Below are 14,256 nucleotides of genomic sequence, written 5' to 3'. Positions count from 1 at the left end.
CCTGTTGTCTTGTGCAATGACTTATGATACCAAGAGAGTACCTCGGCAATCTGGAATTGAAAGGGGCGGGAAGGGCAATGCGGTTCTGTGTTATTTTAGAATTGCCCTGTGTCCCTACATCAGTTTGCACCTGTGCTTACAGATGTGACATGGGGGATTTCCAGCTGACAAAAATGGAGGAAAGTTAGTGTAGGGAAATGTTTACAAATACTGCTATGCAGTTAAAAACTGGAATTTGACCTGCTGTGTAACCATCACAAAGTAAAAAAATTCTTTGGACTGCAATTAGACTTTTTTTTTTTTTTTCTTAATTTTTCAGGTTGGATTATTTTCTCTTGCCTTTTCCGTTACGATTTTTCTCTTATACTATGCTAGTGATTCAGCAAATCAAACATCTGTAGTAGCTTTTGACATTGAGCTCTTGTCCTATTTTTATGTGAAATTGTGAGTGAGCTGAGGTCTCATAGACGAGGCGTTGGACTGGGAGACCATCTGGGCTCTATTTCTGACTCTGCCGAGACTCACTGGGTGAGTGGCATGGCTTTTCAGGCAAAGTTATCCAGGTTTCCTGCTCACATGTGAAATACTTTCACGTCTGGTGTGGTTCACAGCACTGCTGAAAAGTGTGCTGCCCTGGCGCCTCATAAGAACGTCAGTAGCACTCTAGGTACTGTTAGGTATGGAGCATAGGAGTGCTTTTATGTTAGGCTCTCTGTACCTTGGTTTACCCATGTGTAGACTTAATAAATTATAGAGATATATGTTAGGAGTGCGTTGTATAGATGTATCATCCTGAAATCGTTCTGTGCCTCTGGTAGCAGCTCGATCCCCTTCTCCAATTCCACTTCAGTCCCTGCAACCAAAATAGCAACTGTGCGTGCTCTAACTCTATTGTCTGGTGCCTCTTAAATCTTATAAAAACATTTGGCTTCTACATACCTTACACTCTCCAAGCTGCCACTGTAATCACGGGGTGGTTGGCGTGGGATGTGGCGTTCAAGCTTATCCTGAAATGCTGGCAAACTCGATTCACTGTGACCTTATCGAAAATGATTACCTCAGGAGACTCCCGAAGCGTGCTTTGGTAAGGACTGCCACAGTGGAAATCAGATTTGCTATATTGTTTCTGTCCTTCTGTCCTTTAGACCTCTGAATCCTTCCGGTATGTGCCTCTGTGAATATACAAGTTTGTTTTTCTAGGAAAGAAGCCCTTAGCTTGTATCACGTAACTTCCCCAGGACTGAACATACATTTTACAAGCCAAGGACGAGGATTTCCGTGTAAGCATATGATGTGTTTTTGGACTCTTGACGTATGGTTTTTGTATCTCTTGAGATTCAAATTCTTTTCTGAGTAGGTGAGGATAATAATACTCACACCCACTCGTGTTTTAAAAGTGGCATTTGATGAGAATTTCTTTTTGGGCTCCTTCCGTGTGATCACTTGCATTTCCTGGGTAGTTAGCGAAAGGATGTGAAATATGTCCTTGGTGATATTTTCCAGTTTGCTGGACTTTACTGATTTTCAGCTGAAGCTGGGAGGAGGGCACAGTACCCATCAGCCAGACCTGTCTTCCCTGCAAATTGTTTTAATTAGTTTGATAGGCCAGCTGTCTAATTTAACTGTCTGTCCTGCTGAATGCTGCAAGTTGCTTTCTGAGGGCCTGTTCCTTGTGATGACCTGCTGTAGAGTGAGTTGGAAAAATTGTAGTGGTGTTATGAGTTTGCTCATACTTAGCAAAGGCTTAGGAATGGCTCTGGCTTGAATTAAAATCTTTAAATTGGCTACTATGGATGTGCTTTCTTGTCAGCTGGAATTTGTTTTATTTATTAAGTAGCTCCTGTGAGCTCTTTATTTCAGTGGAGTGGTGGAGTTTTTTCCCTGACGTTTTGAAAGTCAGAGCGCAGGACGCATGGGGACATTCCTATGCTCGGCTGTCGTGCAGCTCTGCATGGAACTGGACAGGAGAAACAGTAAAATCGGCCTCTCCAGAAAAGTTATCTGCTGAATTTAATAGGATGACTGTAGACAGGTGACCATTTTTATCAGACCGCAATAAAATGGTTAATTTACTTGAAGACACTATGAAAATCTTCAGTGTTATGACAAAATGGAGGAAGATTATAGTTTTTCAACTTCTAATGATCCCAATGTTAAAAGCACCCTCAACAAAACCAAACTAAACCTGAAGGTTTTAAGTACTTATTTTCAATAGGTAATTCTCTTGTGTCCGAGTTAATGTATCTACAGGCTAAATCCTGCTCTGCATTAGGTGGGTGGTGGAGTCAGCACCGGGGTGGAAGGCAGCTTTCCCGGCAGCCTTCTGGCAGAGTACGGCAGTGCGCGGGGCAGCCCTGGCTGGGCCCAGCGCCGCAGCAGCTGCTGAGGCAACTGGCTGCTGCTCCCATGGGTGGCCTCTGGTGGCCAGGGCACCTCCCCAGGCTCATAGGGTTTGTCTTATTTAGGAAGCTGTGGTGCAGCTCTTTCAAGTCCTTATCCAGCTCCCGCTTGAACCTGCGTAGAAGTTTTGCATCCTCTCGTTTGATAAAGCGTCACCTCTTTTTGTTTGCTTGGAATCTGGCTCGTATGAGTCTCATTTGTTGGGTCGTACCCTCTCCACACCCGCATGATATTAACAACCTGCATCATGCTCATGTATACAGAAAGGCTGAACCGCACATAATTTACTCTGAGATTTTTACCTAAAATTGTATGTGGTATGAAGTTCTCATTTATGTGTAATTAAAGTTGACTTTAATTTTTTTCAGCCTTTTTTAACGGTGGACAAGTCCTGTTCTGATTCACTCAGCTAAGTGTTGGTTTCCTTTTCTGTTTGGCAGTAGAAATACCTTTACACCTAGGCAGTAATTATCTGTGCAAACTTATACAAGCAGAAGAAACTCCTGAAATTCTCTCTCCCCACCCCCCTGCCCACTTTTGCAGGTACTGCAAGCAGCTGGAGGGAGCCCTCATAGAGATTTGGCACGTTGGGAGTTGTTCTGGGGTTAATTCTCAGCAACGAACATGTAATTTCTCTTTATTTTAGTGTGGTACTAAGAATGTCATGATTAGCCTTGCATCGCTTGAATGAATTGTGGAACCTGAGTAAAGCCATAGCTTTGGCCCTGAGGTAAGACCTGGAGCTTCCTCTGACTTGTTTTGGTTAGGGCCATGGGTCAGATCTTTCATTCAGAAGCAGAGCTTTGGGAAGCTACAGGGACGGCAGGCAAATATTATTTAATAGGTCAAAAAACCCATAGCACATCCATGAACTTTTTAGGAAGGCAAAGAGGACGCACATTATAACACAAATTTATTTCTGAATAAATTGCAACATTAAGAACGACTGTACAGAGAAACTGCATCACACTGTTACAACTCTGTCGTGATAGTTGTGCTTTGTAGGATAAGTAAACATTTATTCTATCACAGCAAAAAATGGTATACTGACAACTAACTGTATTTGGCTTAAAAATAAATACACTTTCCCATTTATTAACTCAAACAAAGCACTTTAAGTCTATAATACTTGGTGCTTTTTATTAACTTTCAGCCTCAGAAATGCTGAGCACTCAGAGTTGCCGCTCATGTTGGTGGGAGTTAGGGATGCTCGGCAATCCTCAGCAGCAGGCTCAGTCACTGCGCGGTTACGCTCAGCGCATGCGATAAACCGACCTTTCTCTTGACGGTAAAGCCACCTTCGCTGTTTTGTGCATGCTGCAGAGCAGATGTAGAATTGCTCATGTTGTTCAATGTTCCACGTTAGATTTTGATTCACTAACAATTTGTATTTCATAACAAATGAGTGATGCAATCATGCAAGTTTAGGAATGGTTTTAAAGATAAAATTGAGAATATGGCTCTTTTTCATAAATTATTTAAAACTACTTCAAAATTTTCAAAAATATTTAGTGCAAAAGGATAGTTCGTTTATTTTTTTACCCAAGAAATATTACAGAAGCATATACTGTTATATGGAAAATAAATCATCTCTTAAATATTTTATTGGGAAAAGCAGGCAGGTTTTCTATTATGCTATTTGGGTAGGGAGAGATGAAAGATAAATATTTTCAAAGAAACAAATCGCAGAAGAGCCGTGATGTGATAAGTTATATTTACCTTTAAATTCAAAGCCAATCTCTTTGGCAGAGTCAAGAGAACGTATCATTAAGTGCATGATACTGACAGATCATCTCAACAAGACGATACCATAGTATATCTTATCAAACATTTATATAAATGTTATAGTAATGTGAACTATCACATATAGTCCAAACACTTATATCCAAAATGAACAAGTATGTCTGCTGAAATTTTAATAATCATTTTGCTTTCCTGTAAGTTAGAAAAATTAAGATTTTAATGATGAGATGGTACTCTTTTCAGATATGCATTTCTTCACCTTATTAACAATTTATTTGATTAAACTAAAATTAAAATAGCATTTTTTTTCACTGCTTTTAACTGATATGTAGCGTGTTACATAGTGCCTCAAATAGAAGCACTGTAGGTAACAAATGTACTATCATTACTCCCTCTTTCCAGGTAGGGACACTGAGGCACAGAGGTGACATGGCTCGCCCAAGGTCACGCGGCAGGTCTGTGGTGGGCCGGGGCTCCGAAGCCCGCTGCCCCGGCTCGCAGAGCTGCGGTCGGGGACGTACCAGGAGTGCGGTACTGAACTGCGCTGCCTCCAAGGGAAAGGAATGACTTTTTTAAGGGCAATAACCAAGAGTCTAGGTTTTAGTTCCTTGAGAAGACGACAGGAATGGGGAACAGCTATGGAAGAGAAATAATCACGTGGAAAGAAACTAAGATGTGTTTTCAGCAGCTTTTTATTGTGTGGTCTAACTGCAAAGTTCTTAAGTTTTTACCCCTTAGCAGACTATGGCTATTTAAAAAAAAAAAAAAAAAAAATTATCTAGGGACATGGGTGTCTCTAGGCATCCTGGAACACACTCTGGTTCTAATAGTTAAACCGTACAAATATTGATGTTTTAAAACTGAATGTTAGTGTACTATCCCATTTTAGCTGGTTGATTTAATCAAATTGATGAAAATGGAACATAGTAGATACTTAATTAAGCCTTTACTGTGTAGTCCATTAATTCAGAAGGCTAAAAATCCATCCCCTCCCAGTACAGTACGTCCTATAGCACAATAAGTCAAGACTCCCTCATGGCACAGAAAGATACAATACGCCTTGGGCTCACTTTGCTCCTTGTTCAGTTGTGGAACAGATGTGTGCTGTTTCTGTAGAGTTTGTATATCTTTGCTTGTTTTATTCAGTGATGTTCGGAAATCAGAGTGTTACACAAACCACTGCTTATTTAAACTGGAATAAAACAAAAATGCTGAACAGGTGAACTTGCTTAACCCAATTCAAGAAGCCAATCAAACAGGCTTGGTGTCATCTCTCTGCCTTCCTCACTGAGCTTGCAGTACTGCACCACGGCATGAAAGATATCCCCCACTTTCCAGGACTTCCGTTGAACTAATTGCACAACATCTAAAAACTAAATAAGAAAACAAAACAAAACAGGCTTAGGATTTGGTTAACGTTTTGCTAAGGTTTTGTTAAATGAATACACACAAACTGCTGTAAGACCATCCTTTCTCAATGCACTGCTCTCTGAGGGAGCAGACACAATTCACCGCACAGCAACAGGAAGGTTCTTTCTATTTATAAAACTTCATTTCTGAAGTTCCACAGCTCCCTAAAGACAGTCGGATCTCATGACATTTTCTAAATTAGCTGCTCTCATCAATTATTTCTTATTTATTGCAATGAAAGTAAGACCAGTGAAAGTCAGCTTGATAAAGGATCACAACTTTCCTTGTTATCAACAACTTGCTGTCAAAATAATGGAAGCGTGACTATCCATTTTAAAGGAAAAAAAAACAAACAAACAACCTCTTCAGTACCATTACCTATATTTTCATTTATACTTAATTTTCTGTATTTCCACATATACATCCCACAGTATTTTAAATACTCACATAGTACTGGTGAGAGGGGATTCTGGGTAAACTTTGGTTACATGAAGACATTTGCCACAATTGTGGTTGAATCACGGAGAGGATCTATATTTGATTTTTTTTTTTTTCTTAACTTCCAGATAAACCAGAGGTTAAATATATGTTCTTAAGCAGCTGTAAAAAATCCTGAATTTTGTCCACTTTGTACTTAATAATGGGCTTCACAGTGTCATACATCTGGTCCCATTTTTTTCTGAAGCACATAAATGAAAATCAAAGCTTTTCATTTCTTTGAATTTCACAATCAATATCTAATTAGCTTGCTCCTTCTACGTTTCCAGTTTTAAACCACACAAGAAAATATTGTGTGTGTCTAGTTAGCGTAGCTGTTTGCTATTTACATACTGAAGCCTAAACTTTTAATATGTATTTTAATGATATTTAATAGGCACGCGATTTCCAAGAGCACTGTTGTAGGCAGGATGTGCTTCATTATTCTCTAGTGTATTTTTGCAATTGAATTAACTGTTTGCCAAAGCACATGGGTAAAGCTGACAGCTGTTTCTTTAATTAGACGCAATTTGGACTGTTGCTGCTGAATGCATTTTAAATTATGTTTATGATTCCTAAATGCATGTGCTCAAGAAAATCAAACAATATCTCTGCTACTCAAAATGATCTTCCCATAGACATTATTTTAAAAGACCAAAATACTGATTTGTAACACTTTTTTCATTAATTTATTTGAATACTGTGACATGTCGTAAGCCTTGAAGTTTGAGCCGTTCTTGCTGACCTTGGAAAAGGGGCTGGTTTGGTTATTCCTGAAATGCTGTAGGTGGGATTTGGTGGTGTCTGCAGTGGAGCACTAACTAATCATTCAGGAACAGAAACGGTCTGCACTTGTGGCCATTTTGGACTGCAGCGTTGCTCTTGGTGCTCCGGCTTGGACTAATACCTCAGAAGGTTTCGCAGTTCTGGTAGTCTGTGTCTGTCTGCCTCCCTCTGGAAACAGATTTCTGCTTTCAAAATGGTGGTTGGCAGAGGCTACGCTACACCTGAGCAGGAGCAGAAGAGTACTGGCACACGTAGCACGCTTTTATTGCTAAGCCAGGGGAGGTGCTTCATAATTTCCATACAACGGTGCAAAATATTCCAATCAGTCAGTCTAATTTTCCAAGTAACAGATGTGTGAATGCAAATATGGCTCCACTGGAAGCACTGGTTGGTCCCTGCCTGGGCTAAAACTGTCTCTCAGGGTAGTAATCATATAAGGATATGCCTACACAGAGAGGTCCATCCTGCCTATCCTCTGAGCTTTTGATCAGCTCTGGTGCAGAAGCCTTGTAGTCTTGGTATGTGAGACACCGAACCTGAGCTAATATAGGTTATCTTTATTTTGCAGTTACTCTCTTCTGTACATTTGAGCAGTGGGCCCATTCCTTGGTGAGCAGCAATCTTTTTCTGCCAGCACAAAGTGACCATAAAGCCAGTGCACTTGGCCATGATAGCTCTCGCATAAATGTAGGAGGAACTGTCAGGGCCCTGCGGTACCCCGCTGTATCCTCAGGTGTAGCAATTTATGAACAGCCATGCACAAGTCCAGACCTGCCTGAGGCTGCCCTAATCAGTGTTGCAGGCAAGACAGAACCTGCACAAGGACTAAGGAATGTCAAAGCTGAAAATCTTAAGTACAACTTATGTCTCACGTCATGGTCAGCTCTTACTGTCAGCGGGTAGCAGGACTTTGTATGTGTGATGTCTACACTCGAGTCATCTTTATTTTTTTAAGCTACATGTTTAAACTCCATGTTAGCCACCTGCAACCCTTCAAATGCAGCCACATAAAGGACACTTTCTGTTAATTCTGCCTCAGGCATTGATACTTAATGCATCATTGATACGAAAAAGTAAGCAGATTCATCAAAGCATGTTATAGAGGCTTTGGAGAAGGTCGCATGGTAATACTATTTTTTGTGCCATGGACATACTACTAAATGTCTTCTTTCACGTACCTTAAATTCTGACACATTTAATCCTCTCCTCCCTTTCTGTAATAAACAGTAGCATTGCCACCTTGCTGTAATAATGTTCTTGCATCAGCTTTTAAGCTCAGTAACCTCAATAAATCATAACTGGTACTGTGATTAAAGTGAATTAATAGTATGCCCAATTCTGTCAATACTACCTTTTCAATTCTGTTTTCCTGAGATTTCTTAAAATAGATGGTTGGAATTCCAAGTTCAGAAGCGGCTATCCACTGCAGGGTGGCTCGCAGCTCCGCATCCGGGCACTCGGGTTCCAGATCAAAGTTTATCACCAGTAGGTCCTTTTGACAATTGGCTGTTCCCACTGAAAGCCCAGAAGTACTTTCTGGAAAAATAATCCCAACAGTTACTGTGCAATTACTTGTGTTAACCTCAAATTTTATGCTTTAATTGATATGGTTCAACTTACCCTCTGTATTTTCTGTCTGTTCTTTAAGGAAAACCTTTTCTTCTACTAATTCACTTAGAAACAAACAACAACAAAGTTTATTAGTGATATTTAGGAACAGTCTACAACATTGCTTCGTGATGGATAAACTTCTCCCCCAATGTAAGACCTAGAAAACTGCGAGGAAAAAGTTACATAGGATGAAATAATAAAATGAGGAATGTTATTTAATCTGTAAATCAGGAAAAGCTATGGGAATTGCAGCATTATTCCTGTAACAGGATGGAGTACGTGTACTGGTTGCACTGTGTATTACATTTTACCAGGATCTGTGTATCTTTACAGTTTACGTAAGGACAAGCAAATGACATTATGGTAAGACCCAGCAAGTCTCATAACCTGGGGGGAAATACTGAACTTCCAATGTCCGCATTTTGCAGTGCTATGCTCCCTGGCTGAATCTGTTCCAGCCCTGCTTTCTAGTTTAATCTTTTATAGTTAAATACAATCGTAACTATCTATGACTTCAACTACTGCTGGTTTTAAATATATTAGCTCTTTGGATAAATTCTGTTTACATCTTGCAAAAATTTCCAAAGTTCTTCATTTCTTATGTACCATTTCTTTCTCATTAAACTACAGGAAGCAAACTCCTGGCATGTGGTCGCTGCTTCAGCTTCCATTTCTGAACATAATATCTATGTTTGTGTACGTGTGGCAGGAGACTGCAAATTCACTATTGATGTCACAGCTATTGCATTTGCTTCGTTGCTCCTGGAGGGACAGCACGCACAGTACACATTTCCAGACTGTCCCATTCTGTCCTCAGCTGGGGAATGCTGCAAGTGTAAGATTTTGTTTCTAGCATGGGAGGACGCTACTCTTACCACCCTCGTTCACAGGATTTCAGAATCTCCCCCAAGGCTTCCAAGAGTCAAGATTATATATACTCGTGCAGTGGTTACGGCAAGATGTGAGAGGAAAGGATAACATGGCAGCATGCAACACATAGTTTGTCATGACTTAGAATCATAGGTGTTTAATATCGGATTTTTTCCCAGTTTTCTGTTTGAACAGCAGATGTATTCCGTGCCTTGACTTTGATTTGTGGAAGTACAAACTTCTCACGCCTATTGGCTAACACCTGAGAACAACCCCTGAAGGCTAACAAGGGGAGTCAGAAATGTATCCCTTTGGTCCTCAGAAATAAAAGGGAGAGGGGCCATCCTTAGGAATGTGTGGAGGAGGTATCACTGCCTACTGTGAAGATGGGAATATTTTCACAAGGTTAGTCTCCGAATCGGCAGCTGGGTGAATGCATGTAACTCTACAGAAACAGGAATGCCCAGACATGTTACAAAAAAAGAGCCTCTTGAAAGCAAGACAGTGGTAGTATAGTCTGGTAATGAGCTGGGAAGATTTTCTGATGTCAGTGACTTCACAAAGTCCTGTGTTCAATGCATGATGTACAGTCCGTACACTTCTGCAATGGCCATGCCCTGAGTGCATCGTGGCATTCACCGGTTGGTGGGTTACACCGGGTTTCAGGGTCCTAGAATCTTTAGGCAGGTACTTGCACATCTCTTGATCATTTTATTGCATGCTCAGTAGAAACATGCCCAGAAACAACAGGTAAGATGTACTTTGGGCCAAATTATTATTACTTTTGGAAAGAATGTTATCATATTTTTTTCCTTTGACTTTAATTGATCCTTATTTGCTATTAAAGATTTGATAATATTTGAAATTATTTGGAGAAGAAAGTTCGCACAATGGGAAACTGATACCGCAGAAAACTCTCTTTAGGCAGAGAGGTTGGTGGGTCCATATTCTCTGGAGAGGTCCACCTGGGCGGGCTTTCCTGTAATCTGTCACTGCCCAGTGCTGTCACTCTGCACAGACAACTGCATGTGCTTTTTTCTGAAACTAATGGCAGGCTCAGCAGCAGGTGCAAAGCAGGGCTTGGCACATTTTAGGTGGCGTACACTATTTGCAGTTAAAATTAGACTAAACATCAAGTCTCACTTCAGTGACTACTTACTTAATCATAGGAGAAGATGGCACGTTATCCTGATAAATTTCCAGGTCCATAATGCCAAGACTGCTAGTTGTGCTGCTGTTGCCATTGCTGACAAAGCAAAAGTTTAAATATTAGTGCCAAGCTGCACTGAACATGTCTCCATACATCTTTTTAAAATTTATTTATGTACAAAGCAAAGTGAGGAGGCTGCCCCATGTTATGCAGAGTTCCACAAAATCAGTTGTGCTCAGCAAGTGATTCCCAGAAAGAAGCACACTGATCTGCTCAAAATAATGAGGCTTTTATTAAAATAGTTCTAGATGGAGCATTTATCAAGTGATGCTGTAAACTGGAGAAAATAAAAAAGTGGACTATCTTCTTGTGAATGGCTTATGCAATGCACGTGTGGCCTCAAACAAAAAAACAGTCTGCATGAGTCCTTGAAAAGAAGTACTATCAGGTCCGGAGATGTCCTGGAAAAAACCTGCAGAGATTCAGGTACCTCTGAATCTGAGCTATAGCAAGGCATTTTGTTCCCATCACACTACTTACCTGCTGGGTGACTCCATGCCTATAAGCAGCAGTAGTTTCAGTGTTATTACATCATACCCCAAATACTACCGGGGATCTGATGGAACCCACAGGTACAGTGATGGCCCCTGATGTTTCTGACTACTCCGAGAGACCGAGATTTTAATTAAAGCCAGTGCTCACTGGGACCTGTAATACGTAGAAGTATTCTCTTTGGCTTCTTCACAAGAATGAAGTATTTCATCAGAATATTTGGAAAAAATAGTACCAGTTCACTTTATAACATCATTATAAATTTGGCAGTGAATGTCTATGCAGATATCACAATAGTCTGATGAACAGGATGTGAATTTGCTGGCTGCAAGTCAATTAGCACAAACAAGTTCTGTGTGGCCAATCACCTTGAACCTCTTAATTTTTACTGCAAAAGCAACGAATAGTATTTTTCCTTATGTTAGAAGAATTGACTAGACAGTTCCTTTCCCCATCAGGTTTTTCTGAGTCAGTGTCAGCACGCCATGCATTCAGACTTGCTGTAGCAATTTCTGTTTCAATGCAGAGCCGAAAGACACAATACATTAGCGCTCTCAGCCCAAGGACTTTGTCAAAGGTTGATACTTTAATAATGGGACGAATGTTCACCCGCACTGACAGACAAGTTTTGTTCAGTATTTTTTCAACTAGCCAACAGTGCTCTCTGACAGAGCCTCTTTCTCTTCCTTGCTTCATTACCAATACTGTCTTCCCTCCTTGTCGTCCTAATACCCAAGAGAGAGATGTAATTACTTGACAATATTTTAAAATCTAATCTAAGACCATGTGAAGAAAAAACCTTGCTCAATTTGAATTCGTGAAAGGGCTTAAGTCAAACTAACGTCGCTTTATCTTTAAACACATGTCCTGACTTGAGTAGGAACAAAAAGCAGCACATTGCAATGGGAGCTCTGGAATTTACGCCGACTCGGGGGGAACTCAGTTATTCTCTGTTGATCTGCTCCCCTGTGCCAGTCTAAGCAGATCTGGGCTCTGTCTCTGCTCTCAGTGCACAGATACCCAGTGGGAATAGCAGCATCATCAGTCTCAGCTAAGGAGATGCCAAAATAAACATTATGCAAATAGTAGCAAATAAATCAAAGGAAAGACCGTAGCAAGTAGCTTGTCCGATGGCCCTTTCGTTGTAGGACTGAGGCACTTGAGTGGTGCCAGGAAATTTTTTCTGTGTCTGAATCTAGCTGCTCACCAATAATAAAAAGACCTGGCTGAGAACCAGAATGTGGCTAATTTTTTTCCCCTTTTTTAAAAATAAAGAGAGGAACTCTGTCATTAGGCTTTCTTTACAGTATTCTGAATAAAGCTCAAGCTGTTGACCCTCATTCCTGATGCATGGTAGCCAAATCATTGGCTTGGTTGATTAGACCATATTGTACACTGAGAACAGACGATATGGGTACCTCAGGGATCGCTCGCTGAGCTGTAAGTAGCTACTTGTGTCGTCAGGATTGTCCTCATCGTTAGCTAGCTGGGACCAACTGCCAGTGCTTTCTTCACTGCTGCTGAGATGGTTTGGAAATTCTTCAGCTGTTTTTGTCTCTCCTACGATTTCAGCATCCGGTCTGCTCTGAGGACTGTTGCTGGTAGGGTGATAAGGAAGGCACATTGATATTGTAATATAGGCAAACAAACTGGTGCCACCAATCTTCAGGCAACGCTTCTCATTAAAGTCAACCAAGCTGCAAAATTATACAGATGCAAGAGACTGGACAAGCTTATAATTTATACATGAAGTCCAGTTGAACATATGGTCTGAGATGCTCTTAAAAAAGGATCTTCTTATGACTGCTATAAACAAACACAAACCAAAGTAAGCCTTATGCTGAAATACGCATAGAAAAGGTTTCACTTGTGCAAAAAGATTTTACATGTACAAAAAGAACTGCTCACTGTATAGGCCTATTGCTTAATGCGCTTCAGCCAAACAGTGGTTGAAATATGTGATTTACGTTTGTGCAGAATGACAGCATTTCTTGGAAGTATATATTGGCACTAAATCCCTGTCGTACTAATGGGTGAATAAGTTTCTTGCCAGGGTTTTCTACTCTGTTAGCATTGTAGATCCAAAAGAGGTCTAGAAGTAAAAGTAGGAAAGTATTGTGGGTTGTGACTCACTAATGACTCTTAGCCTTCTGTGCTGCTTAGGATCTTTGCTGCTTAGGTTGGGGAAGGACAAAGTATTGTTTTTCTAGGTAGGTGTGCAGTAGGTAGTCAGAAACCAGGCTGAATATGGAGCCCAGACTGAGTTTAGAAAATACAGGGTTAAGGGAAAAATACTTTATAATTCTGCACACTTGACATATGTCGCACACACATATTTATATGACACATATATATACAGACTCCCACAAACACACACAAAACCAAAAAAATAAAAACTATATTTACAGTAACTTTTCAGAGCCAAACTGGACTTTGTGAGTCTTACCGTGGGACTTTTGATATGCAGTCAGAAAAGTATGTAATAACCCAACCCCCCTCTTTTTGGATGATAAGAAAGAATTAATTACATCACTGCAGTGCCAGAATAACAATTAAAGCAGAACTGTAGTTTTATTGTATTTACTGGATGGTCTGCATTTGCAGCTTTGTGATTAAAGCAATGTGATGGCAACCCTCTGCAGGATCCCTCTAGAGAAGTTCTTGCCTTCAGACTTTTATCTATAGTTATGGCTGGGGCGCCCTGTCTTCAGTTAGAGCAAGAGATCACCCCAAAAACTCTATTGCTCCCAAGTAATTAACTTGATTAAGAATATACTGGGACAATATCATTGTGGATATCGCCTTTTGCCATGCTCTCACTCTCGGGACATCTGAGAAGTTGCTGCATTACTGCTGGATGCTAGAGAGAGAGGCAGCCTCCTGCACAGGGAGAAAGGGACTTGTTTGCCTGAGGGCCTCTGCTCTGCCAGGCAGTCAACATCTGTCAAATATCTACGCCTGTCATCCCTGACCCCTCAGGTACAAAACTCATCATCTGCAGTAACATGAAGGCACTGAGCAGCCAGGTCGCAGGGTAGCGGTGTTATTCAGATTTTTAATACAGGGCAGGTAGCACCTAATATTCAGTCCAAAACATGAGAGATTTTCATGGGCGTTGTTACTTGGCATTTTGGGGTTTGTTTGATTCATTATGCAATTACCTCTCAGACTAGCGATGCTTTGAACTGACAGTTCCCTGCTTCTGAACAGTCAGGTGGAACGGTTTCTGTGTATCTGTGACAGGACTGGGTCTGTTG

General features: G+C 40.7%; 1 protein-coding gene across 1 annotated transcript in view; it reads right to left on the bottom strand.

The window, feature by feature from the left end:
- Positions 1-5,372: 5,372 nt before the first annotated feature.
- Positions 5,373-14,256, bottom strand: part of SPHKAP (SPHK1 interactor, AKAP domain containing) — a gene marked incomplete at both ends in the record, with an annotated part of 106,068 nt that continues 97,184 nt past the window's right edge. Inside the window, 5 exons of the mRNA XM_082319554.1 lie at positions 5,373-5,516; positions 8,168-8,352; positions 8,437-8,489; positions 10,457-10,543; positions 12,418-12,597. Coding sequence (XP_082175680.1) covers positions 5,373-5,516; positions 8,168-8,352; positions 8,437-8,489; positions 10,457-10,543; positions 12,418-12,597 — 649 coding nt within the window. The remainder of the gene's footprint in view (positions 5,517-8,167; positions 8,353-8,436; positions 8,490-10,456; positions 10,544-12,417; positions 12,598-14,256) is intronic.

Source organism: Platalea leucorodia (genome assembly GCF_965183815.1).
Source record: "Platalea leucorodia genome assembly, chromosome: 8".
In the NCBI taxonomy this organism is placed as follows: domain Eukaryota; kingdom Metazoa; phylum Chordata; class Aves; order Pelecaniformes; family Threskiornithidae; genus Platalea; species Platalea leucorodia.
This window is presented reverse-complemented; position numbering and strand designations above follow the sequence as displayed.